Source organism: Bos mutus, chromosome 16, assembly GCF_027580195.1.
Source record: "Bos mutus isolate GX-2022 chromosome 16, NWIPB_WYAK_1.1, whole genome shotgun sequence".
Classification (NCBI taxonomy): domain Eukaryota; kingdom Metazoa; phylum Chordata; class Mammalia; order Artiodactyla; family Bovidae; genus Bos; species Bos mutus.
Window position 1 is genome coordinate 35,842,616 of NC_091632.1, and position 26,779 is coordinate 35,869,394.

The window sequence follows — 26,779 nt, forward strand, 5'->3', positions numbered from 1 at the left end:
TGCAAGAGGCATGGGTTGGATCCCTGGGTTGGGATGATTGCCTAGAAGAGGAAATGGCAAGGAAATGGCAATAATTCCAGTATTCTTGCCTGGGACATTCACGGGAGAGGAGCCTGGTGGGCCAATGAAGCTGAGATGCTAGAACCTCTCCTGTGTAACGTAGAGGAAGGAACCCAAGGGCGCAGGGAGGTGACATGTTGGAGAGGACTTATCATTCATGACCCATGCCTCTGATACAGCCTCCGGTAGGGTCACAGAACTTACTTTAAGTATTTCTGTGGTTAACTATACAAACACATTTCCTGATTTTGAAAAACCCTTGCATTCCCATGTATGTTGCTGTCGAACATTTTGTTGAATTCAGGTTTGTTGGCACTTCATTTAGTGTTTCTGAACTGATAATTTGTAAATGAAATGGGTTTGTGGCTTTCATTTGATTGAGATTATGCTTTCTAAAAAAAAAAAAAACTTGGAAGGGAACTATATTTGGTATTTTGTAATAAAAAACTATAATGGAAAAGGATAGAAAAAAAGAATACATATACATATATACGTGTAACGGAATCTCTTTGCTGAGCCCCAGAAACTAACACAGTATTGTAAATCAACTATCCTTCAACAGAAAAAAATAACTTGGAAGCTTTTCTTCTTTTCCTTGGCTGTGAAGGAGTTTAAAGCAATTACGAGCTGACTGTTCTTTAAAGGCTGGCAGATCTCCCCGACACCATCTGGAACTGGAGCTGTTTTGGGGGAAGCTCCCTAACCACCTTCTCTTTTCCCTCCGCGATAATTGTCCTGTGCAATTGTTACATCTACTCTGGAGTCAGTTCAGTTAAATAATATTTTCCTGGGAACCAACACATTTTATCCAGGTCTTCAAATTTATTTGCACAGAGGTGAGAAAAGTGATGTCTTATGATTCTTTAAATTTCCTGTGTGCTGTTTTTACTTCTAAAAATTTTGTGGCTTTGTTCCTCTCCTGTCTTTCCAGATTAAGTCAGATACTGGTTCATCTGTTTGATTTTCAAAGAACTGTATTTTGGATTTTTGAGTTCTTTCTCTTTTCTATTCCCAATTCATTAACTTCTGTTTCCTGTTATTCATCCCTGCCTGTTAATTTCCTCTATTTCACTGTCCTTTTTAAACTTCTCAAGTTTAGGATGCACTTCATTTTGATTGGCTAGTGATGCACTCAGGATGTGAACTTTCCTCTGGGCACTGCAACTCATAGGGGCTCCCCTGGACTGCTTTTTTTTAAACTATTTTTCCAATATTCTCCAATTCCAGTTTTGATTTCTTTTTGGATCCAAGAGGTGTTTCAACTGCAGGGAATTTTAAAACATCAATTTACATCTTTATTGTCTTGAGAATAGGTAATGCTTTCTGTACCACATCATAAACATTTCTTGGTAACCTCAGATTTTGAGAAAACAAGGTGTAGCCTGTGTTCTAGGGGGACAATCTGATTTACACTGAAACCACCTGATTATTCTGCCATGATGGAGGCCATCCAGGGCCTGTGAGTTCTTGTCCACTTGGGCGCCATGGCAGGAGGCTGGGATATGGCCTCACGTGGACCTGCAGATGTGGTAACGACCCCCAGCCCATGTGGAAGTGGATGGGGAGGACTCGGGGTGGGGGTCTCTGCCAGCTCAGCAGTGAGGAACTGGGGGGTGGGAGACTGGTTGGGGGCTCTTCCAAGACCATCAGCTCCTGGGAAGCTGTGGTGAGTCAGGCATCTGCAAGCTCACTGTGATGAGCCTGGCCTTGAGTGGACAGATGAGGGCAGGACATCTTGGGGGGAGGAGAGCAAATGTATCCTCTGTCCCTTGCTTTACTTGATGGCCTGTCCAGCAGTTGTGTTCGTGAACAGGAGAGAAAAACTGCACAACTCGGACCTGGCTTCTTTGAAACCAACAGCAATGGGACCAGGGCTGGACTTCTCCACTCCCTCCAGGAGAAGTTTTCCAAGCCAACTGTGGTGGGAGTGGGTAAGTTTAATTATGTAGGAAGCACCTTTACATCCGACAGGAGATCAGATGCCAAGTAGACGCCTGGCTGCTCTGCTCATTGGAGGCCCCTTGGGGCAGGTGTCTCTGCTTGGCAGGGAAGGGAGGCCATATCATCCTCCCAAGGTGCTGGCTTCCCTGGAGAACAACCTTGATGAAAGCATAGGTTTTTGGGCCCAGTTTGAGAGTTTTTTGCCTTTGAGGAGCTCCAGGCCCTGCAGGACACCTGGCCAGAGGTCAGGCCAGGGTCAAAGGCTGCTCCACATCTGGAGAAGGGTTTCCTGGGCTGGCACCATCTCCCCAGGGCTACGAGGGGCCAGCCTGAAACCCACTCAACCTGCAGGTCCCAAGCCAGGGATAAGGAACAGGACTTCTCTCTGAGGCCCAAGAGGGCCAAGAGGGCCCCAGCTTTGAGGACCAGGTCGCTGTTCAGGGAAGAGGCTCTGAGCTTCCTAGGATGGTTGCTCCAGGCAGGTGGGGAACTCTCTCCTCTGCTTCCCGAGGCTGGCCATCTGCCAACCCACCCAGGACTAGGAAGAGGGAGAGGGTGGGGGAGCACCTCCTCAAGCAACCTCCTCAGGGGCTGGTCGAAGAATGATGATGACAGGGTGGCCTCACAGCTGGGCCTGGGGATGCTGGTCAGTGGAGCCGGCAGCCAGAGGACGCCTCCCTCCGGATTCTCGCCTTCAGCCTCTTCAGGCCGCTGTGCTCTGGGTCCAACAGCAGGCCGGCCTCTGCCACCGTCCAGGCCTCGCTGTAGCGTTGCTCAACCAGGCAACACCGCGCCTGGCACAAGAGTATGTGGGAGGCTGGAGCCCGGCCTGGCCGCTCCCACAGGCTGCTCTGGGCCTGGGTGGGTGCCAGATGGAGGGCCTGGGCGAAGGCCCCCGCAGCCCCAGCCTCATCCCCCAGACCCAGCAGCAGGCGGCCCCGGGAGCAAAAGTCCTCCACCTGTGTCTGGAGGTCGCTGTCCCTTGAGCCCTCTCGGAGCACGTGGTCTAGGTCCCCAAGTGCCCGGCTAAACTCCCGCAGCTCGGCCAGGCAAGTGGCCCGACGGCGCAGGTGACAGGTGCTGCTGCCGCCTGCCAGGACGGCCAGCGAGCAGTAGCCCAGCGCCTGGCGGGGCTGTCCCAAGTTCAGGAGGGTGTCAGCTTCCTGGACTGCAGCCTGCACAGAGGGGATGGAGGGAGGGAGGTCAGGCTATCCCCTCTGAGCCCTGCACAGCCAGCTGCTGCTCGCTCCCCCATGCAGATGCTGTCTGCTTCTTCTGGGGGGTAGTGTATGGAGGCATAGGGCAGTGACCACCCCCTTGCAATCCCTTCACCCTGCTTGGGTGTCCTCCTGCTTCTCATAGCCCTACTGTCCCACCTGCGGTCCCAGCTCCTCTTACCTGGGTGACCTCCTCTCTTCCCTCTGCTCCTCCCCCTCTGATGGGGCCTCGGCCAGCCTCCCCCCTCCCCACATGGCTGCCCAGCCCCAGGACAGCAGCGAATGCCCTTCAGTCCAGCCTGTTCCCGGAGCCCCCTCCTGGACCCCAAATCAGAAAGGCAGGGTCTGCTCTGTGCTAGTGCTCTTCTCACTTCCCTAACCAACTAGCCACTCCCGCAGGCCCAGTGGAGCCAGAGTCAAGGCCAGGGAGACACTCTCCAGGCGCCCCCGGTGTGTCCAGGAAGGCTGTGGTGGACTCACCCTCTGCTCATGGATGCAGCAGGGCAGGACCAGAGGTCAGAGGGCGCTGTCCATCCTAGCACTCTTTCCCTGGGGACTGCTGGACTGAGGCCCTGGCCGCCCCAGTCTGGGTGGAGCAGCTCCAAGGGCCAATGCCACCCATCTGCCCCCCAGGCTCACTTTCCTTTTCTGAGTGTACAGGAAGCCCATTCTTCAAACCTGCCAAAATGCCTTACCTCCCCTCGCCAACTGCCCCGGATAAATCCGCTTGCCTCCCTTGGCTCCTCCTGCTCTCAAGAACCCATAGTGGCTCCCCAAGGCCTGATGGGGAACAAACCAGATGCTGCCTCTCCCGCTGTCCCTCCCTCTCCCATGCAGTCAGGTGATACCAACGCTCCCGGCCCCCGCCTGTCCCCAGGAAAGCACAGTGCACCCAGCAGGTGAGCGCGTGGTCTTGTCTTCCCGGCCGTGCCACAGAGGATCGGCGACTCTATCTCTCAGTGCAGCGCCCTCTCTACGGGGGAGGTCAAGAGCATCAGCAAGAGAGTCAAACCCTCGCGCGGCCCAGGGCAAGTATTCCATTTCTTCTTGCTTCACCTACGGCTTCTGCGAAATAGGGGTGGAAACTGACAAGGCACCACCAGCCGCGCAGGCGTAGTACCGCCGGAAGCGGGGCGCCACTACTTCCGTCTCACTTCCTGGTTGGCCCGCGTTGCCCAGCAACGGCCCAGCGTCTCAAGAATTCTCGCTGCCACGAAACCGGTCTCCAGGCGGCCAGGCCCAGCGCTCATCTCCCGGCCCAGCCCTTCTAAGAACACGAAGACACACCTTTGCCCAGCCTTGTCTTGTGAACTCCGAGACCTCAACCTAGCTCCCTTCTCCTAGCTCACAGCCCTCCTCCCCTTCCTCTGGGATCTGAGACTCTAGCCCAGGACCCGCCTCTGAGATCTCTGGGCTTCTCAGCCGCCCCTCTGGTTCTCGGTCCTGGTAACACGCTGCTTGGTCGGCTCAGGGCTTCTTTGATAAGTTCTTTGACTTCCCTTGTAGCTCAACTGGTAAAGAATCTGCCTGCAATGCGAGAGACCTGTGTTCGATCCCTGGGTTGGGAAGATCCTCTGGAGAAGGGAAAGGCTACCCACTCTAGTATTCTGGCCTGGAGAATTCAGTCCATGGGGTCGCAAAGAGCGCAAAGACACGACTGAGCGACTTTCACTATCAGTTTTGGCCTGCTCAGCACTACAAGGGCCGCCCCCCTACATTGCCCATGGCTCCCTTAGCTCTTTCTGTCCCTAATGCCCATCCAGCCAACTTCCATACTGACCCCTCGTTGAAACCCCTAGTGTGGTTCTGTTTTCCTGATGCACCTGGAGTGACAGAGCCTGTGGAAGCATAAAGAGGTGAAATTCTTGCCCCAGGTCGTGCAGGGGTTCTTGACTGGCCTGCTGATGCTCTTGGCTTCTACCACCTACTGGTCCCTTCACTGCCCACCCCGTCCCCTGCTTCCTCAAAAAATAAAAATAAAAAAAAAAGGGTTAAATTCAGCCACTGCAGGGAAATCCATTCTGCTGTCTGCATTCCCCCAGTCCACCTCCTGTACCTGCCTGGCTGCTTCTGCCTCCAGCAGGTGAAGGGAGGGGCCCTTCCCTCTGTCCCCACCCTGAGCCTCTCATGCCCCTTCCCCTGTACTCCACACCAGCTGCATTTTGATCACCTGTTTCTTGAACACTCCCAATTCTTTCCTGCCTCCAGTCTTTTGCCTTGGCCTCTGTATTGCCATGGCAATGTCACCTCCAGAACTGCCTCGCAACCCCACTGCCCTGTCTCATGGTCTTCCTGCACTTTCACCCTCTGAGGTGAACCCCCCCCCCACCACGGTGGTACCCCCCTGAGATGCGAGGGCCATGGTGCTGGCAGTGGCTCAACCCAGGGCCTGATGGAATGTGCTCTTACCTTCTTGTCAAATGAGCAGCCGAAGGAAAAATCCCCTACCCAAAGAGCCTCAGCCCAACATCCCTTCAGGGTCCCCTTCAGTTCACTAAGGGTTCACCTGCTTGCTCTCTGGACGGATGTCCCTCACATGGCCTGACTAGGGGGTTGGGGCAGGGTTCCAATGAGGGCCAAGTGTTCCTGCCTGGCTCAATCTGGCTCTGAGGATGCCGTCCCCTCCCTCTTCTCAACCCTGAGTCAACTTATATGTTTTACACAAAAAAGACACCCTGGGGGTGTCAGGGCTTGAGCTGGCCAGACCGAGGTGCCTTCTGATCAGGTACAGGGGGCTTGCAGTGCTGTACAGGGGGCTTGCAGTGCTGCACAGGGCCCTGGACCTGGGGGTCTCACACCTCAGGTGCTGGAGAAGGGCTGGGCTGGGGACTCCGAGGGGTGCTGTGCCCACCTGGGTGAGGCTCTGCCGCTCCGAAGCCTCCAGGAGACACAGCAGGAAGCCGAGGTCCTGGGCATCCATCTCTGCAAGGCACTGCAGGTCCTGTGCAGCGGCCACCACATCCCCCTTCTTGAGCCGGAGCAGCCCACGCCGGGCGCGGGCTGCCTCTGATGGAGGGGTGGGGTGCAGGACTTTTTGCAGATGGGCACCGGCCTCCTCAAAGCTGCCTGTCAGAGATTGGGGAAGGACAGTCACTGTGGGGCTGGGGCGGTGGTGGGGGGCGGGGGGACACAAGTAAGCTCACTACAGCATTTCTTGTTCAGCGCTGGCTCTGGGAGTGGCTGGTTAATGGAAGGCCTTGGTCCCAGAAGGAAGGAGCAGGGAACAGAGGGGCAAAGTGATACCTTTCACCTGATGACCGAGCCCCCCACCAAGGGGGTGTCATTAAATTCTATGACCCCCAGGTGGAGCAGTAGGACTTGGAGTTCCCTCACCATGGTCACTCCAAGGACCTGCTGTCTCTCCTGAGTAGGGCTGCATGGGATCAGAGCAGCCTCTGGGGTCCCCAAAGGCCTTGGTGGGGGTACCTCACAGGCTTGGAAGTGATGATGACATGCCCGGGAAATGCAGGTTGCAGAGAGAGCTCCCTGTTCAATTTAGCGCTGAAATATTCTCAGGATTTTGCAGTAAAGACCAATGTTTTGGTACATGTGGGCCTAATACAGTCTCGCCCAGAACCGGGCAGTCTGTAAACTTCTGAATAAATGCATGAATTAAAGAGGAGGCCTAAGCATCTGAGCCTTTCACAAAACCCCACATCATGGCTTCATCTCATCTCCCAGTGGACAAAGCTGCACAGGGGACCCACATGGGAACAGGGCATAAGTTCTGGGACTCAGGGTGGGAGGTACCTTAGACGCCACTGAGTCCAGGGTCTCTTTCTCCCATTTTACAGGAAAGAGTTCAGGATGGGAGGAGTAGGGACGATGCTCACGTCCCGTGTCTGGACAGACACATACCCACCGCAGCGAGCGCATCTGCCAGGAGCATGTGCCAGAGGGGCTGCCTGGCATCAATTTCAATCAGTGCCTTCCCCGCAGCCAGGAGGTTCTGGGCGTCCTTGTCACTGAGGCGGGCCCCTGTGTCCGGCAGCTGACTCAGGAGGGCCCGGCAGCGGGAGGAGAGGCTCTGGGTGATGAGGGCCTGGGCTTTGGCTTCAGAGAGCGGATCTCGGGAACTGCAGTTTTCGGGCTGAGCCTCAGAGCGGAGAGGATGTCGTCCACAGCCTCCTGCAAGGGGAGGAGGGCAGGGTGGGTGGCAGAAGTCATCCCATATTTGTGTTCCTCTCAGTGCCCTAGTGTTGGGGACACCAGAACGGGCAGATGGCCCGGTCCCTGCCCTTTCACCATGGGGTGAGGGTCAGTCAACAGGAGGGCCTGTAGGGTAAGCTGTCAAGGCAGCATGTGGCGAAGTTACAGCAATGGTATCAGAGTTCTGGACAGGGGTGATGGTCTGGAGCCCCAGAAGGGCCATGCTGATCAAGAACCTGCTATGGCACAGAGTGGGGTTTGGGCTGGCAGCAGAAGGGCCAGAGGCCAGGGGCTGAGTCTGTAGCTCGGAGGTGAGGAGGGGAAGAGGAGTCTGGAGGCCCTGATGGTGCTGTGGAAGCACATGAGGTCCGGTGAGGCTGGGCCTTTTAGGAGAGCCTTGACCCCGGTGAGTCATTTGCATCTGACCTCTGACCTGGCCAAGAGTCCAGAGCCATGAAACCGCCCTCCAGTCCATCCTCCTGTTGGTTTTCTACTTGTCCTTTTCTTTGTACTTTGATGTCTTTCCCCCTCCTTTTCTACCTTCTTTTAGGTTAACTGAAAAGGTTTATTATTTTATTTTAGTTCCTCCTTTAACCACTTCACTCTGCCTGTTTTTGGGAATTCCCTGACTGCCCTGAGGTTAGGACTCTACATTCTACTTCAGGGGGCACAAGTTTGATCTCTGGTCAGGGAACTATGATCCTGCAAGCTGCGCTGTGGCCAAAACAAAAACACAACACAACAAAACAAGAAACTCTGCCTCTCTTTAACACTTTCTAGCTGTTGTCCTATAGGTTACAAAGTCGCTTGCTCAGTTGCTCAGTCATGTCCGATTCTTTTGACCCTATGGACAGTGTTGCCAGCCAGGCTGCTCTGTCCATGGGGTTTTTCAGGCAAGAATACTGGAGTGGGCTTCCACTTCTTCCTCCAGGGGATCTTCTCGACCCAGGGATTGAACCTGTGTTTCCTGCGTTTCCTGCATTGGCCACTGAGTCACCTGGGAAGCCATAGGTACAAAATGTGTCTCTAGAAATGGCATAGCATCGTCTTCTGGCTTCCACTGTTTCCATGAGAAGTCAGTCATTGCTCACACTGCTTTTCTGTTGCTCAGTTGTCTCTGACTCTGCAACCCCCCGGCCTGCAGCACGCCAGGCTTCCCTGTCCTTCATCTCGAGGAGTTTGCTCAAAGTCACGTCCATTGAGTTGGACTGTTACTGTTGTTCTACTATATGTAATATTTCTTTTTCTCTCTGGCTGCCTTGAGTATGTTCTGTTTATCTTTTGTTTTCAGAAATGTGATCAAGGGGTGCCCAAGCGTGGTTCTGCTTTGTGTTTGTCATCTTGGGATTTGTTGAGCTTCTTGTAAAATTTTTGGGCATTATTTCTTCAAATACTTTTACAACAACATATACGTATATTAATATAAATACATGCACATATATTTGTCCCATTGTTTCTCCTCTGGGACTATAGTTATACATATGTTGGACTTCTTGGTATCATCCCAGAGGTCACTGAAGCTCCCTTCATTAAGAAGAAAATCGTTTCCCCCACTCTGTTCTTCAGACTGGATAATTTCTACGGATCCATCCTTAACTTTACCAACCTTTTCTTTGGCAGTTTCCAACCACCTGTTAGGCCCATCTGGTAAATTAAAAATTTTAGATACACCTTTCAGCTCCAGAATTTCTACTTGATTCTTCTCTATAGTTTCTGTTTCTCTGCTACGATTTTTCATCTGTTCATTCATTATGAAAAATTTTCCTTGATGTTCTTCACATGTTTATAATCCCTGTTTTAACACCCTTATCTATTAATTTCAGGAGAAGGCAATGGCACCCCACTGCAGTACTCTTGCCTGGAAAATCCCATGGGCAGAGGAGCCTGGTAGGCTGCAGTCCATGGGGTCGCGAAGAGTTGGACAGGACTGAGCGACTTCCCTTTCACTTTTCACTTTCATGCATTGGAGAAGGAAATGGCAACCCACTCCAGTGTTCTTGCCTGGAGAATCCCAGGGATGGGGGAGCTTGGTGGGCTGCTGTCTATGGGGTTGCACAGAGTTGGACACGACTGAAGTGACTTAGCAGCAGCAGCAGCTATTAGTTTCAACATTTGCACCATCTCAAGTTCTGTTTCTATTGAGTACTTAGTTTTCTGATTATTGGTCACATTTCCTGGTTCTCTGTGTGTTCAGCAGTTTTTTGATTTGGGGCTGGAAGTTGTGGATAGTACATGGTAGAGTCTGGACTATGTCACCGTCTCATAACGGAGGTTGTGTTTTATTCTGGTGGCTCATTTTGGTTCTGTTAGATTTGGTTTTGTTCCTTGTGAGGGCAGATCCATTTCAGTTTTGAACTTAGTCCTAAAATATGACCTTGACTTGGCCTCCCTCGTGGCTCAGTGGTAAAAAAAATCTGCCTGTCAAGCAGGAGACATTGATTCCATCCCTGAGTTGGGAAGGTCTCCTGAAGAAGGAAATGGCAACCCACTCCAGTATTCTCACCTGGGAAATCCCATGGACAGAAGAGCCTGGCGGGCCACAATTCATTGGGTCACAAGAGTCGGACGTGACTGCAGTGACTAAAAACATGACCTTTACTTAGGACATGGTCTCAGCTGAGTGCCTAAGGTATTCAGAAAAGTCTCTACTCTGGTGGGGTCAGGATTCCAACATCTCCTGCCACCTGTGAGCTCTGTGGGGCCCCTGCATGTGCAGATCAGTTCAGACAAGAACCCACCTGGAATCCCATGAAGACTTCGCCCCTCTGCATAGCCCCAGTTTCTCCATTGCCCTTCGTTGCAAATTTTAGCTACTGCACCAGCCAGGAATCCCAGGCTCTGCCTCCTCAGCTCAGCAAGCCGACTGCCCCACCTCCTGGTGAGTAACAGGAAAGGCTCCCCAGGCAGAAAGTCAGGTTATTGTGGGGCTCCCCTGGGGCTCCCCTTTTGTGGTTTCCCGTCTCTCAGGGATGGCAGGTCTTCACTGTCTGTTGTCCAGGGCCTGAAGACAGTTGTCATGTATTTTATGTAGGTATTTTGTTTTCAGAAGCCCAGTATCTATTACCCCTTCTAGCCACACACTTTAAAAGTCCAGAAATGGAGTTCTCCTGGAGCACGTGTGTAGGGGACAAGGTCTTAGAGAGACAGAGTCCTTAGATGGCTGGATGAAAGTATGGTCCTCTCTAATCCTCCCTAGACCATGACCTGGATCCTACCTGACCCTGGTGCTGGCCAGTGGTAAACCTATTGGCTGGTTACCTTTGCAAGGAAAAAGTCCAATTCTGTGCTGGCTCATGGGAATTCCAGCTACCACCCATGGAGCCCTCACTGAGGACCAGGCACCAGGCTGAATGGGGCTTCCCAGGGGGTGCAGTTGTAAGGAATCTACCTGCCAATGCAGGAGAGGCAAGAGATGTGGATTTGACCCCTGGGTCAGGAAGGTCCCCTGGAGTAGGATATGGCAACCCACTCCAGTATTCTTGCTTGGAAAATTCCATGAACAGAGGAACCTGGCAGACTATAGTCCACATGGTCTCAAAGAGTTGGACATGGCTGAGCATACTCGCAGGCACCAGGCTGAGTATCTGACAGCCTTGAATAAGCACTTCTACCTCACGGCTGAGGATCTGATGACCTTGAACAAGCACCCCCCGCCCCCATTTTACTGATGTTGAAACAAAGCTCAGAGATGTTTCAGGATTTGGTCAGAAAGTTAGAGGTAGGGGAGAAGGGTTCTGGATTCTGGACCCTCGCAGGCTGACTCAGAGCTTCTCTCTCAGTGAAAGGCTGGAGGGCTTGTGGGCACTTGGCCTCAGCCCATCTCCAGGAGGAGGAAGTCCGGGGGTACAAGGTGGGGTAGCCTCTGCTTAGAGATGTTTCTGAGGCACCTCTCAGAGGAGCTGGTGGCATGCTGGGAGCACCCAGGGGCGCGGTTCCAGGGGTCCGCCTCTTGGCTGAATCCCGTCTCTGAGAACACAGGTGCTTTCCCAGCACAGGAAAGGCCCTGCAGAGGGCTGGGTTCCCAACCACACGTGCGTGCCCAGGCTGGAACAGATACCAGGTGCCAGTGGCCTCGGGGGAAACGCGATACCCTGGCAGGCAGAAGCACCATCTGCAGATGCTCTCATTCCAGTGGTATCTTGTATGGATCACTTTTCCTTGTCTTCTGGGACTCCAGTCCTTAAGGAATTCAGAAACCTGGCAGGCTGGTTACCTCTGGGTGTACTTTGACCCAGCGAAGCATCAGAGCAGACAGTTGGTTTCAGTTTCTCACCCATGACATTGCTCTTGGCTGCAAAGTGCCCTTGTCCAGGGCTGTTTGGCTGTGGCTGCCTCTGAACACAGCTTCTCTGTGGAAAGTACCTGCCCTGGGCCTGGCAATGGACTACCTCCCACCCCTGCCCCTGCAAGCCAACAACCCGAAACCACAGGTCCTGTATAGACAGCTGAGGGTGGCACCCAAGAGGCAGCCAAGGTGTCTTTACTCTAAGGTGGGGTCCCCCAGTAAGCCCGAGGCCTTGCATATCTATCCACACTGATGGATGCTGGGAGCACAGGGACTCTTCAGATGAGAGCGACAGGCTACCTGAAACCATGGATGTGATGGTGAGGCTCCGGGAGCCCCAGAGCAGGCGGGGTTTTGATGCATGTGTCACACTCGATGCCTGGCTCTGCGTCCTCTCTCCTGGGGGTCTGAGAAGGAGGGCAGTGCCTCTCCTGAGTACCACCACCTGCCCTGTCCCAAGTGGGGGGCGTGGGGCCGGTACCTTCTGCTTATCCAAGGCCAGGTGCAGGAGTGCCCGGCCGCACAGCGCCTGTGCGTTCCCCGGCTCAGTCCTCAGCACGGAGGTGAAGTCGAACATGGCCGTCTTCTTCTGGCCCAGGAAGCCATAACAGCGGGCTCGGGCAAGCAGGGACTCAGTGGCCTGATTTCCTGAAGGAAGGGGGCATGGCATCAGAATGTGACCTCTGCCAGGCACGGCCAGGTTCAGCGTGTCTGCCCTCACCCAGCAGTTTCTGCACCCACCCTGGTGCCCAAAGGGTTGGGGGAAGGGGTGCGCCAGCTCTGGGGTCACCTGGGGAGCTCACAGACTGCTGCACACCAAGACACTCTGGGGAGCAGTCTGGATTGGCCTGGGGGCCCTGGCTGTGGAACATAGCCTGGCTCTGGGAGCCCAACCCAGATAGGTGGTATCTGGGAGAGTTGGTGGACAGTCCGAGGGGACTTCCTAGAAGAGGGGGCACTGCAGCTGCATCTGAGGTGAGATGAGGGGAGGTGGATCTGAGCAGCTGGTCATGGAATGGCTGCAGGTGTGAAAAGTGCCAGCCTGGTCCCCCTACCCTCAGGGCCTGGATGTGTGGTATGGAGCCCAGGATACAGGGGAGGGTCCCAGCTCAGGCCCCAGCTGGCTGGGCCTTCTCCTAGGCCTAGCATGAAGGTGACCAGGAGTCATGAAACACCTGTGAACCAAGCATGTGCTCAGACCGCTGGTGCCTGACAACACCCCTTCTCCACACGGCACAGGCTCCCCTTATCCCCAGGTACCTGGCAGGATGGGGGTGGGAGGAGGGGGCCGGGAGGCTCTTACCTGAGGCAAAGATGGCCAGAGAGAGGTAGGCGATGGCCTCCCTGGTGTGGGCCCCGCCCTCGGCCCCTCCCGGTCGTGCCCGCAGGATGGCCAGGGCCCTCGCGTGGCAGTGGCCCCAGAGCAGCTGCCTGTCCTCGTGACAGAAGACGGCCAGGGTGGACTGGAGGCAGGCCGTGTCCCCGGACTGGACCACCTTTTTCACCAGCTACAAGGGAAGGGGTGTCACCACTGGGTCCTGTCTGAGGCCCGCCCAGACAGCTCCACCCCTATCCTCCGCGTAGGGGAGTGGCTCAGGGAGGCGGCTTGCAGGGGCGTGGCAGGCAAAGGTGTGGCTCATGGGGGCGTGGCTCTCGGGGGAGGGACTTCGGGCTGGGGTGGGGGTGGTGGTGAGGAGGGATGGTGGTCTTAGCCTCCTCAAGCCGCGCCTCCTCCTCCATGACCGGCAGGCAGAGATCTGGCCTTACGGACCTGCGCACGGCACGTCTGAGAACTTCAGGGAAAGCGGGCTTTCAAACTAATAAAGTGACAGAGGCCCGGGGAGTCCTTCAGAAGGCACCAGGAGGGATCCTGGGACCTGTCCCTGCTCTGGGCGGAGTGCGTAGGGAGGGGGCAGGACATAACTTCACAGAAACCCACCCGATGCTGCCCCTGCCTCCTGCACATGTGTGGACGCCGGTCCCAGAGCAGGACAGGCAGGACCAGAGCATCCTTCCCTCCCACCCTTACGGCCCAACTCAGGGCGACCAGAGCCCAAAACAGGCCAGAGTGGAAGAAGGAGGCTGACAGGTTCCACAGCCTTGCCCCAAAGTCTGACATCTCTTCCCTGGGAACATGATCTTCTGCCCTCACAGGACCTGAGGGAGGCGAAGTCACACCGCTCCTGGGAGTAGAGTGGTCTCCGAGGGAGGAGAGCAGGGCTGGAGAGTCTGGGGGCTCCTCCACCCTGGGACAGGGTCACCAGCAAGCCTAGTTTACTTGGGAGATTTGGGACTAAGCTCCGCTGACACTCAGCTCATGGCTTTTTCTTCATAACAACAAAAGCAAATACAGAGCGCTACTGCATGATGGAGGTCGGCTGGGCCTTGGGGTACCTCCTGCAGCTAATTCTCATGAGAACCTGAAAGGCCAGGGTACAGTTGAGGAGACTGAGGGTCAGAGAGATGAGGACCTGCTGGAGGTGGCAAAACTGGGGCTGAGACAAGCTGTGCCTGGGACAAGCTGGGGCTGGGACAAGTCTGGGTGCAGGGTGTTCAACGAGGGGCCAGTGGGGGCCTGGTGCCCTCCACAGCACTGTGCCCTGTGTCGAGCTGCCCTGCTGTGGCCTGCCGGGGCCCTCTCACCTGGTTGGCATCGTAGGAGAATCCCCTCCGGAGCTGCAGCAGGGCCAGCCGTGCCAGCACAGGGGCCGCCTGAGGCCTCCGGGAGAGGGCCGCCAGCAGGGCCTTGTGGGCGTCGTCCAGGCGGCCGAGGCGATACAGGGCGTCAGCTGCCAGGAGGCGCGAAACCTCATCCTCCGTGTCCAGTTCCATCAGAAGCGTGGCCAGCTGGTGCACGCCGTGGGCATCCCTGTGGAGAGAGCAGCTGGGGGAGAGCTGACCCTTCCCTATACCTCTTCCATCTGCCCAGGAGGTGGGCTGCAGGCAAATCCTACTTCCTGCACCTTGTACAGGCAGCTCCCTTCCTGCTGCATCTCAGAGACCAGGTTTCTGCTGGAGGGTGCCTGCTCACTGGCCGCAGAGCCCGGAGCTGCCCTTTCTGACCCTCTCCCGGCCTATGGGGCAGGCATTTCACAGATGAGGAAGTGAGGCTGTATGCTGACCCCCAGCCCACTCTGCCCCAGTTTTCTTTTCTGCAAAAACAGGTAACAGTGTTGGGCTTGCAGGGCTCAGGTGTGTGGTCTGCAGAGCTAGATAACGCACAGGCGGCACTTGGAATGACCCCGGGGCCCTCTTGGGAATGAGCTTGAGCTCCTACTGGGACACAGCTGGAGCCTGGAATTGACGGTCCCCAAGACAACAATGGCACCCCACTCCAGTACTCTTGCCTGGAAAATCCCATGGATGGAGGAGCCTGGTAGACTGCAGTCCATGAGGTCGCTAGAGTTGGACATGACTGAGTGACTTCACTTTCACTTTTCACTTTCATGCATTGGAGAAGGAAATGGCAACCCACTTCAGTGTTCTTGCCTGGAGAATCCCAGGGACAGGGAAGCCTGGTGGGCTGCCGGTCTATGGGGTCGCACAGAGTCGGACACGACTGAAGCGACTTAGTAGTAGCAGCAAGAGAACAGATATAAAGGGCCCCAAATCTCCTACAAGAAAATTCCTCCTTACCAGCAAATCAAAGCGATGCAATTGAAGGAACTGGGGCCGAAGAAGCCAGTGTGTGTGTGTGTGTGTCTGTGTGTGTGTGTGTGGTGTAGGGATGAGGATGCTGACATCAAACACACCAGGGGCCCCCCAGCTCAGTGTTGTTAGTTTTGCTAAAATACCTTCTCACCACCTCCCAGCAACCAGAGAAATGCCAATCAAAACATCTGCAGGTTTACCTACTGGGCTGCTGAAAAAATTTGCAGAAGGAGCATCAGGGCTGGAGCGTGTGGCATGATTGGCAGGTGGACAGCTCCAAGGTCAAGGGCCTCACAGGGAGCTGTGCCCTCTGACCCCAGAGCTCAGCTTCTGTTGAATCTTTAGGGCAGACTAGTCCAAGACTGGATGTAACCTGGGTAGCATTATAACTAAGAGCAGAGGAGCTGGGAATACCCGAAGCCCTGATGGGATGTTCACAGGATGAGCTACCAGGCTGTCTGAGAAAGGTAAGTAGCAGCAGAAGAAATGTTCATGATCCAGTGAGTAAAAACGTGGGTTATATTTGCATATTGAGCACAAATTCAGTTTTGTGAACTCTATTTTATATGGACAAAGAGAAACAAGGGAATGCAAACAGTGTGATGCTGGGTAAGTTCTGTTTTTTTCGTTTCCATTTTTGAGTTTCTGATTTTCTAAGTGCATAATGTATCTGCCCTTTGGGACCAAGGATCCAAGATCTGGGCCCCAGGACTAAACCCCCGACCAGTGCCTTAGGGAAATCACCCAGCAACTCCCTGCCTCTGTTTGCTCATCTATAAATTAGTACTGCACACACCCCGACTACCTTGGAGCAGACCAGAATGAAGCAGCAGCCCCAGGTGGGTGTGCGGGGCTAGTGTTTACCCTTCCTGCACAGCGTGGCTGTCTGTCTCCGCGGCCTTAGTCCGGCGGCCCCGCCAGCTCTTGGGTCGTGGCTCTGGCCTCCCCTGCAGCATCTTGCGGCCCTCCTCGCGTAGCACGGTCAGGAGCAGCCCCCGTTGGTTCCAGGGCACGTAGGTCTTGGTGACGAGCAGAGTTTCCTCGGGGCCTAGGCGGCAGGCGGTAACGTAGTCCAGTGCGCCCAGGAAGGCGCTGCCCGCCAGCACTCGCAGCAGCCCGCGGCCGCACAGGGCGCGGACGCAGCCGCTCAGGTGCGGCGGTCCCAGCTCCACCACCGCCTGGAAGTCCTCCTGAGCGCTCCCTGAGTCGCCAGAGTGTAGCGCGCAGAAGCCGCGCAGCGCCATCAGGGGCGCGCGGTCCCCGGCGCGGTCCTGGGTGCGCGAGGGCCGCAGCAAGCGCTCGCACAGCGCGCGGGCGCCCGCCGCGTCCCCTGCCAGCAGCAGGCACTCGGCCAGTCGGGCGCCCAGTGCCGGGCGCGCCCCGGGCGGGGCGACCCGACACAGGACCCGGAGCGCGCGGGTCACCGGAACCAGCAGCTCACGGCCAGAGTCCTCGCGGAGCTCAGGGCGACTCCTCACGGTCTCCTGGAAGTGGGAGAAGCCCACGTCCGCAGCCTCCTGCACTTGGGCGTGCAAGCGCTCCCGGTCCCCGGCGGAGAGCACGGCCTCGAACTGCCTCCGAGCCCCCGAGGGGCTCTCGCGGAAGGCCCAGTGCAGGTCCCGAAGCAGGTCTTGGGCCCCGCTGTCTAAGAAAAAGGTCGCTGCAGCGCGGGTGACCAACAGGGTGGCCAGACGCTCACCTGGGGAGAGAACACCAGAGGCGTTGGTCTGTCTGTTGGGCCATGTCCTCCAGGGGAGCCACCTGTAGACTCCAACCCTCCAGTGGAGGACCCTCTGAAGCATCTCATGCCAAGCCCCTGGAGTCTCTCAGTGGCCAAGGACAGGGCATGAAGAGGATGAGGGCTGTCAGGAGGCTGGGAGCCCCTCCGACAGTTCCTGGCCTCTAGAATACAGGTTCAATAGTTGTGGCACACAGGCTTAGTTGCTCTGAGGCATGCGGGATCTTCCTGGATCAGGGATTGAACCTGTGTCTTCTGCATTGCCAGGTGGGTTCTTTACCACTGAGCCACCAGGGAATCCCTGGGTCAATTTCTGTTGACTTCTTTATCTCCTGACTGTGGCTCACCTTTTATTTTTGTTTCTTTGCATGTTTAGTAATTTAAAAAATTGTACACTAGACATCTGGTTGATTTTTTATAGAGACTCTGGGTTCAGTTATGTTTCTTTGAAGAGAATTGAATTTTGTTTTAGCAGGCAATGAGTGTTCATTGGAAGGACTGATGTTGAAGCTGAAACTCGAATACTTTGGCTACCTGATGTGAAGAGCTGACTTATTTGAAAAGACCCTGATGCTGGGAAAGATTGAAGGCAGGAGGAGAAGGGGATGACAGAGGATGAGACAGTTGGATGGCATCACCAACTCAATGGGAGATGAGTTTGAGTAGAGTCCAGGAGTTGGTGATGGACAGGGAGGCCTGGCGTGCTGTGGTCCATGGGGTCTCGAAGAGTCGGACACGACTGAGTGACTGAACTGAACTGAAACTGGCTAGGTTCAAACTCCAAATTCTGTCTTCTAAAGTGGGCAGCAGCTGAAAATCCCATTTAGTTCTTGCAGCTTCCAGCTGTTGCTTTTTCAGGCAACCCAGTCTCTCCTGTGTGTGCAGGTCAGTGGACAGCCAAGGATTTAAGTGGATTTAATATACAGATTTAATCTCCTTTCAAGAAGACCAAACCAGTCATTCTTAAAGGATTAACCTTAAATATTCATTGGAAGATGCTGAAGCTGAAACTCCAATACTTTGGTCACCTGATGTGAAGAGCTTACTCACTGGAAAAGACCCTGATGCTGGGAAAGATTGAAGGCAAGAGGAGAAGGGGATGACAGAAGATGAGGTGGTTGGATGGCATCACTGACTGGGTGGACATGAGTTTGAGCAGGTTCTTGGAGTTGGTGATGGACAGGGAAGCCTGGTGTTCTGTAGTCCATGGGGTCATGACTTAGTGACTGAACAATGAAGGACAGCAATACATGGATTTGGGGTCTTATCTCTTTTCCTCCCTGAATGTGGCTCTCTCCTTTTTAGGATTTCCCCTCTAACTTTGCAACTACTTTTTTCATCCCTAGTTTCTGTCATATGACATCTCAAGTGAGTAAAATGGCAACTTTCTGTCCTACATGGATTGAGGAGTCAAAAGCTGCAAAACTACAAATCTCACCTTGTGTAATCTTCATCTTTTAGGGTCAGTCTCTGGTTTCTGCCTGCATTTGGTCATTGTTCAATTGCCAAATATTTTAACTTTATATTTTGCCCCAATTTTATAATTATCTGTGGGACACACAGTTTAGTCCAGCTGCTGCTGCCGCCGCCACTGCTAAGTCGCTTCAGTCATGTCCGACTCTGTGTGACCCCATAGACGGCAGCCCACCAGGCTCCCCCGTCCCTGGGATTCTTCAGGCAAGAACACTGGAGTGGGTTGCCATTTCCTTCTCCAATGCATGAAAGTGAAAACTGAAGTCCAGCTAGTTCAACATTATTGAAATCCAGAATCTTTTATTGTTAGATTAAAGAATTTTGACAATCTGGTGGTGAGGGGATATAACATGCTATAATGTTACCACTGTTCTTTTAATTTTCATCTTCCTGATTGCTGGTGAGGCTCATTTATTTAAAAATACTTTGCTGCCAATCTGGTGGGTAGAGAAAGTGGGATCTCATTGTTTTAATTTGCATTTGTATCATTACTATGATGTTGAATATTTTCCACATGTTTATTAGCCATCTGTGTTTTCTCTTTTGGGAAATGCATTTGCCAGTTCTTGTACTGATTTTTTCTCCCTTATGGATATGTAGGAATTCTTCAAATACTCTGGGTACTCATCTTTTATCCTCTGAATATTTTGCAAATATTTTCACTCTGTTGTGGATTGTCATCTCATTTTCTACAATTATGGGCAAAATAGAAGTTTAAAAATTTCAATTCAATCAAATGTATCAAATTTTTCTTTATTGTTTCCATTACTTTTGCATCTTAAGAAGCCTAGCTGTACACAGAACCTTAAGATAGTCTCTCATATTTTCTTTTAGAAAATGTAAAGCTTAGCTGTTAACATAATTCACCTGGAATTTACCTTTTTTTTGCATGATTTGAGGTAAAGAATCAGTACTATGCATTGAATCATGGTCCTCTTTTTTTCCCCTGTAGCTTTGCAATGCTCACTCTCATATATTAAGTTCCAGATAATTATAGGTCTGTTTCTGGCCTCTCTAATTTGTTTTATTAGTTCATCTATTTCTTAAGTCAGTATCTTTCTGTATTGATTAGTATGCTGCTGCTAAGTCACTTCAGTCGTGTCCGACTCTGTGCGACCCCATAGACCGGCAGCCCACCAGGCTCCCCTGTCCCTGGGATTCTCCAGGCAAGAACACTGGAGTCGGTTGCCATTTCCTTCTCCAATGCGTGAAAGTGAAAAGTGAAAAGTGAAAGTGAAGTCACTCAGTCGCGTCCGACTCTTTGCAACCCCATGGACTGCAGCCATATAGCTTTGTATTAACTGGTAGAGAAAATCCTATACCAGTGTCTTCTTCTCCATCTTCATCCCTCCCCACTCCCCTTCTCTTTCTGCTCTTCCTCCTTCTTCTTTGTCTTGTCTCTTATTGGCCCTTTGCTCTTCTTCTATCATATCAAATATTTCTATCTGTAGACATTGGCTATCTCTCTGCTTACAGAGGCATTATTTATTCTCTTTTAATAAATGTTTACAGTGTTCTCCATAAAGTCATATGACTCATTGAAATAAATTATTTTCTTTTGCTCCAGTAAAAGGTGTACTGTAAAACCATTAAGCTCCTATTCATTGTTGGTGTTTGTAAACATAAATACTTTTTGTATCTCCTGTTAAATTCTACTCTTATATCTAATACATTTTTGTTGTTTCTGTTGGGGTTTCTACATAGCTAATCATATTGTCTGAAATAATGGTTACTTTATCTCTTTCTAGACTTATTATTTCCCCTTATTGCATTGGCTAGCATCTCTAGTGCAGTGAGGTATAAATGGGGGAGTGGGCATCCACCACATTCTTGGTTCTAAAATATCACCATTAAGTGTGATATTTTGGTAGGTTTTGATAGATTTTATCTTTTCCAATTAAGTAAGTTTTCTTCTATTCCTGGTTGTTTAAGTTTTGGAGATGTTAAATATTATATAATACTTTCCCCTAATTTATTCCCTAATTTCTTTTTTCTTCCATGAATGAATGTTGTAAATTACATTATTACGGAAACATAACCCTATAAGTCCTGTATTATTTAAGTCAGTTTTGGTTAAAGGATGCGTCAAAAACCAATGCTTTGACTCAGCATGCAGTTGCAGCAGCCACTCTTGCTGTGCAACAAATTGCCACAACACCTAGTGACTTAAAGCAACAACCGTTTTCTATTTGCCATGATTCTTCTTCCATTTGGGCTGAACTGGCAGTTCTGTTGGTCTTGTCGGGGATCACTTCGGTGGCTGAAGCCATCTGGTGGCTTGCCTGGGCAGGCAGGTGAAGGCGGCCTCACTCACGTGTCTGGGGTTTTGGTGTTGGCCGTGGGCTGAGCCTCCTTCCCGGTGTGTGCCCTCGTGATTCACTAGTTATCTTCCATGCATGGCACTGGGGAGGTTCCAGGAGGATGGAGATGGAGCCTGGCTTCCAGAACCACACAGCATCACTTCCACTGTTTTCTGCTGGTCCCAGCTAATCTCAAGGCCAAGCCAGCTCTGTTTCCATGCTGGGTGAACCATGGCTATGTCTCCCACCTACCGCAGGAGTTCTTAATGAGGAATCTTGAACAAACAGGAGACGGCCGCCAGGGACTTTCCAAAGATAAGCAGTCAGGGAACTTCGACCCCGGGGAGACGTGACTCTTGTTCTGTGTCTTGTCCTCATGCATCGAGTGTCTCTGTATTGTTGTCGCTGTTTAGTGGCTAAGCCATGTCCAACTCTTCGTGACCCCATGGACTGTAGCATGCCAGGCTCTCCTGTCCTTCACTCTCTCCCAGAGTGTGCTCAGATTCATGTCCATGGAATTGGTGATGCCATCCAACCATCTCATCCTCTGTTGCCCCTGTCTCCTCCTGCCCTTAATCTTTCCCAGCATCAGGGTCTTTTCCAATGAGTCAGCTCTTCATATCAGGTGGCCATAGTATTGGAGCTTCCACTTCAGTATCAGTCCTTCTGAAGAATATTCAGGATTGATTTTCTTTAGGATTGACTGGTTTGATCTCCTTGCTGTCCAAGGGACTCTCAAGGGTCTTCTCCAGCACTACTCTTCCCTGTATCTCCATCTACTAAGAAGGACTGAGGATATTCCCAAATATGGAAGACTTGTTCAATGTTTCCAGGGACTTTGGATAAGTAGCCTTGAGAATAGAATACATTTGTTATAGGAAGCTACATTTGTAAAAAGTCTGTTATAGCTAAATGCATTCATTCACATAGTAAGCCATGCTTGTGCAGGTGTGATAAGGTGGCTCCCAGTGATGGAAGTGATTTTGGCCTAATTAAGGTGGTGATTTGTAGGGAAGGTTCTCCTGTCCATGTCAGAGCCCAGGCAGGACAGACAGCTTCCTGCTGTCTCTAGGGGGTGGGGAGCAGAGTTTTTCCAGAACATGTTCTTCGAGGCTGCAGCCCATTGGAGGCTGTGGATTTCCGTAGGGGCTCTGTTTTTTTTTTTTTTTGTGCTCAGTTGCTTCAGTCGTGTCCAAATGTTTGCAACCCAGTAGACTGTAGCCTGCCAGGCTCCTCTGTCCATTGGATTTTCCAGGCAAGAATACTGGAGGGGGTTGCCATTTCCTTCTTCAGGGGGTCTTCCCAAGTCAGGGATTGAATCCAGATCTCTGCATTGCAGGTGGATTCTTTACTGATTGAGCCACCAGGGAACCCCAATACATCCGGGTTGTCACTGGTTCTTCTGACCAACTGGCTATAAATCAGAGGTTCCTCTGAACCCCTCTTTGTTTAGTCGCTCACTCCTGTCCAACTCTTTGTGACTCCATGGACTATAGCCTGCCAGGCTCCTCTGTCCATGGAATTCTCCAGCCAAGAATGCTGGAGTGGGTTGCCATGCGCTCCTCCAGGGGATCTTTCTGACCCAGGGATCGAACGTGAATCTTCTGCATTGCAGAAGAGGCAATGCCTCAGGTGCCCACTAAGGCACCTGCAGGGGCTCTACTCGTCATTAAAGTGACAGACCTGCCCCTCACCCGGGAGCTGCTGAACGACCCCAGCTCACAGGCCTCTGTGTGTCTGTGCTTTGGGCACCAAGGGCCTCCTACTCAGGATTCTGTTGTGACTCTGTTGAGCATTTTTAGGTCATTGATAGTAGGAGGACTGCAGGGTGTCTGCTCTGGCATATTCCTAGAAAGAAATCTGCTCACTTTTCAGTTCTGTCTGGTTCCCGTCTCACCTTGGCATCACCAGGAGCCTCACAGGCACACTGGACAGACATGCCCCGCCCCCTCTGCATGGATTGGCAGAGGCAGCTCTTTATCTCATAAATGCAGGTGTCATCACCCTGCGGGCTCCTGGTTCCCTTCTTGTTCTTGTCCTCCTGTCCCCTTTGCTGGGTCCTCTTTTGTGGGGAGCAGCGTGGTGGGTAGTTAGGAGCACATGAGGGCCAAATTCCAGCCTCTGTGAACACTCCGTGTGCCCTTGGTGGCCCCATCGGTGGAGTGGATATCCTGCATCCAGCTTCCAGCAGTGCTGTGCAGTGCCGTGCGCACATGCTTCTCATACCTGAGCAATGGGTCCGCTCACTGAGTGGCAGCTCCTGGCCCCTGCCTCTAGGTGTCCAGCTGCCCTACTCTGTCTTGGGGGCTCTCCTGATCTGGACCATGACCATCAATCTCTTCCAAACACCTTGAGACCATGACCAGGGGATCTCAAGGCTCATGTGTCCAGCTGCCTAACTACACATCCAATTGATGGACTCTAGGAACATTTTGGAAGAACTTAGTGGGTGATTGGAGAGCACTTAGTGGTGACACCATTTTCAGGGTTTGATACACAATTTCACTGAATCTGCCCAGTAACCTTCAGAAATGGGTGCGACCACCACCCCACATGTGCACAGGGAGGCCAGTGGGTGGCAGGGAGTTGGGAGTGGGGTGGCAGGCTGGTGTGTGGCTCCTGGGTGATCCCAACCACGGCCCCACTACTTCCGGGCAGGAGCAACATCTCAAACTGGGGGTGTCTCCATCCCCTGAGGCCCCCTTTCCTGTCCTCTCTTCTTTGTCCTCTGCCATCCAGCTGCTGAAGGTGAACTCTTAAAGATCTTCCCTGTGCGCACCCCCCGCCCCCGCCCCTGGCCCCTGCCATCACTACATCCGGCCAGTCTTATCATTTCTGTCTCAGTGATAACTCAGACCTGGACCGCATCCAGCCTCTGGCAGTTTCTCTTCTCAGTCTGGCCCCCAGGGCATGTTCTGTGCACAGCAGACAGACTTGAAAAATGCAACTCAGAATACCTCACTCCAGTTTAAAACCTCCCTGACTTCTTGCTGCTCTGAGGAGAAAATCCAAAGTCCTCAGCCAGAGGGCTTAGCCACGGCTACTGCCTTTAGAGCCTTCTGTTGCCCTCTGCCCCCACCCACTACCCCCTACCAGCCATGCTGGATCCATTCAGTGGCATGGACACCCCAAGTTCTTTCTCACATCCTGTTTCTGCTGCCAATCCTTCAGTCTTAGCTCAAATGATGCCTCCTCCAAGAAGCCTTCCCTGACCAGCAGGCTAGAACAGCACCTTGCATAGTCGCACAGTGCTTTCTCAAAGCATAAATGTTCTTTTCTTGGTGCTCTGTAAGGTCAGGGGCCTGTCCGTTTTGTCACTGTGGTGTCCCCAACGCCAGCACAACCCCCTCCCCCACCATAAGCAGGACTTAACCATGCAGTGAAGCGACAGCAGGAGCAACTTTTGACCTAGTCCTTGGCGGGTGTGGAGGGCATGCCTACCTTGGGGTCTGCAACCCGTTGGGGTGGCCTCCAGGGCCCGGCTGCAGGCTGCCCGGCAGTCCTCATACCTGCCATGCTGGAGCAGGGCTTCAGGTGACAGGGTAATGCTCCAGATGCCCTCAGGGTCCAGGGCTGCAAGGAGTCCCTGGCAGTTGGTCACCTGTTGGTTGGCACCATCCCCAGCCTCCTGATGTTCTGAGATGTAGTCCTGGAGGGCTCTGACCAGAGCAGGGAGGTAGGGCTGCTGATGCGTGTGAACGAAGGCCACGGTCCGGTCGGCGCTCTCCACGAAGGCCTGGAGGTAATCGGCCACCCCGGTGTGCACCTGTGTTCTGGACAGGACCCAGGCCAGGGCGCGGGTCAGCCGCAACTCCAGGCTCTGCTGGGAGTGGGCGTCCAGCAGGACCCCACAGCGCCGCACCACTTCCCCGTGGTGCCCGTGTGCTAGCAGCCCAGCCAGGGAGTGCAGGGCTGCAACAGGGTGGTCGGGGCAGAGGGTGGCCAGGAAGGCACAGGCCAGGGTCCCTGTCAGGGAGACCACTGCCATGCCGTCCCAGTGGATGGCTGGTATCTGGCTGTCACCTCGGCACCAGGCCTCTAGGGTGGCCACCACAGATGACCCCCGGGTCTCGGGCAGGGCGGCTCGGACACTCCGCAGGGCCGAGGGAGCGTGGCAGCTGAAGGCAGCCAGATAGAAGGCAGTGGCCAGCGGGGTCTCCCCCAGTGCCAGGTGCTGGTCACCCTCTCGACAGAGGCAGGCCACGAGCTCCTGGGCCGACATCACGCCCGCACCTCCGATGGGCCCATGTCCATCCTCACAGCACCTGGAGGGGGAGTATGGTTAGTGCATAGATGGCCCACCTGGCCTATGGGCCCCCCCATCCTGCTTCAGGGCTGCCCCCTTCCCCTTCCTACTGAGACCTCAGGGTCAGCGCGGAGCCCCCAAATGAAGACAGGGTGAATTCAGCCACCAACGGGTGTCTGGGGTGCCTGCCCCGCAGGCGTCTCCACCGGGCTGGGGCACATCTCCCAGGCCAGCCCCCAGTTGCTGTTTGCCTCCAGGCCTCAGTTTCCTCCTCTGCAGAGGGGGCCATGACCCCGCTCAGTGATCAACACTCAATGGACATCTGACTTCTGAGTATCCACATGGGGAGGAATCGGGCAACCTGAGGGGTCAGGGACCTCTGGCCCTCACTCCAACTGCTGCCCCTCCTAGCACAGAGCCGCTCAGGAAGGTGGGACCTCCCACCGCCAATCTGGGTCACACAGGCATCCCCTACGCCTTCTCAGGGCTCTGAGTTTCCACTGACCTCCAGCCTCAGGACCACAGCCCTGCCCACCTCCCACACTTGGGCAAGGTGGGGGGAGGGGGTGGTGCAGGTAGGGCTGGAGTGGTGAGGGGCACATGGCCAGCTCTTGGGTGGGGTGGGGAGCCATGCTGGTGAGGGGGGCAGTTCTTGAGGTCAGTTCCGGGACCAATCCTGCAGAAGGCCTCTTTCTGCGACCAAACCTTCCCACCTGAAGAATGGCTCAGTGGCTGGGGATTTCTCTCCTGGTTCCCACGTGCCTGCAAACAAGCCCCCCACCTAATGTTTGCTCTCTGACACACACCCAGACACAGACACACACCCGTTGCACACACGCACGCACTCACATGCATATGCACACACACGGCACACACGCAGGCGGCTCCCAACGTGCACACGCGCTCACACTCGCCTGTGCTCCGAGGCTGTGCGGGGTGCGCGGGGAAGGAAAAGGCTCGCCACCCAGACTTGGGGGGCGGACAGGAGCAGGGGCGGTGGATGCGGCTCCGGCGGAGGGTCCGCGGATCTGGGCTCTCAGAAGCGCCGGGGTCGAGAGGGCGGGTCCGTTTCCCTGGAGACTGTCAACAGCCTGGCGGGCTGGCGGCTCAGCCGCGCCCCCAGCGGTCCGGCGCGCCCCCGCCCCGGACCCCGCCCTCTGTGGCCCCTAGCCGCCGCAGCCAGACCAGGCTGGGCTAGGGTAGGGGGCGTCTGGACGCTGGGGAGGAGCTGCCCACAGTCTAGGACGCACCTCCAGACCCATCCCCACACAGGTGGGGAAGGAGCTCCGCGGAGGTGGGTGGGCCTGGGGGCCCTCGCCACCCCCAGAACTCTGCCTTGCTGCTTCAGTGCCCCTTTCTGTCGTCCACGCCCCTCCTGCAGGGTGCTTCTAGGAAAGCGGCCCCCAGGTCACCTGTTCACTTGGGCTCCTGTGGGTCTCCCTCCCTATCGTCTACTCTCTGCTGAGCAAACAGACCAGATCCCCCTCCCCACCACACCCCGTCCCAGCAGAGGGCCTGTCCCCTCCTTGAGATGAGGCCTGGAAGGTGGCCCTAAGGGGCTGTGACATGCCCTGCTGGCCCAGGATCACCTGGACTGTGGTGGAGGAAGGCCAGTAGCATCGGCTGATATTTTAGGAGTTGACGCCCTCCCAGTAGGGAGGGGGCTGGGTGGGAGGAGGCAGCAGAGGTGGGCAGGGCAGAGCTGGACTGAGGCTGTTG

The 26,779-nt window shown here is 54.1% G+C and overlaps 1 protein-coding gene across 1 annotated transcript; it reads right to left on the reverse strand.

The window, feature by feature from the left end:
• Window positions 1-559: 559 nt before the first annotated feature.
• Window positions 560-26,115, reverse strand: TTC34 (tetratricopeptide repeat domain 34). The gene is given in 10 exon segments (XM_070385087.1): window positions 560-3,176; window positions 6,070-6,284; window positions 7,077-7,268; window positions 7,271-7,346; window positions 12,134-12,300; window positions 12,956-13,160; window positions 14,296-14,521; window positions 16,168-17,002; window positions 24,256-25,079; window positions 25,975-26,115. Coding segments are annotated over 9 exon segments (3,225 nt in total). The 5' UTR covers window positions 25,037-25,079; window positions 25,975-26,115; the 3' UTR covers window positions 560-2,648.
• Window positions 26,116-26,779: the final 664 nt, after the last annotated feature.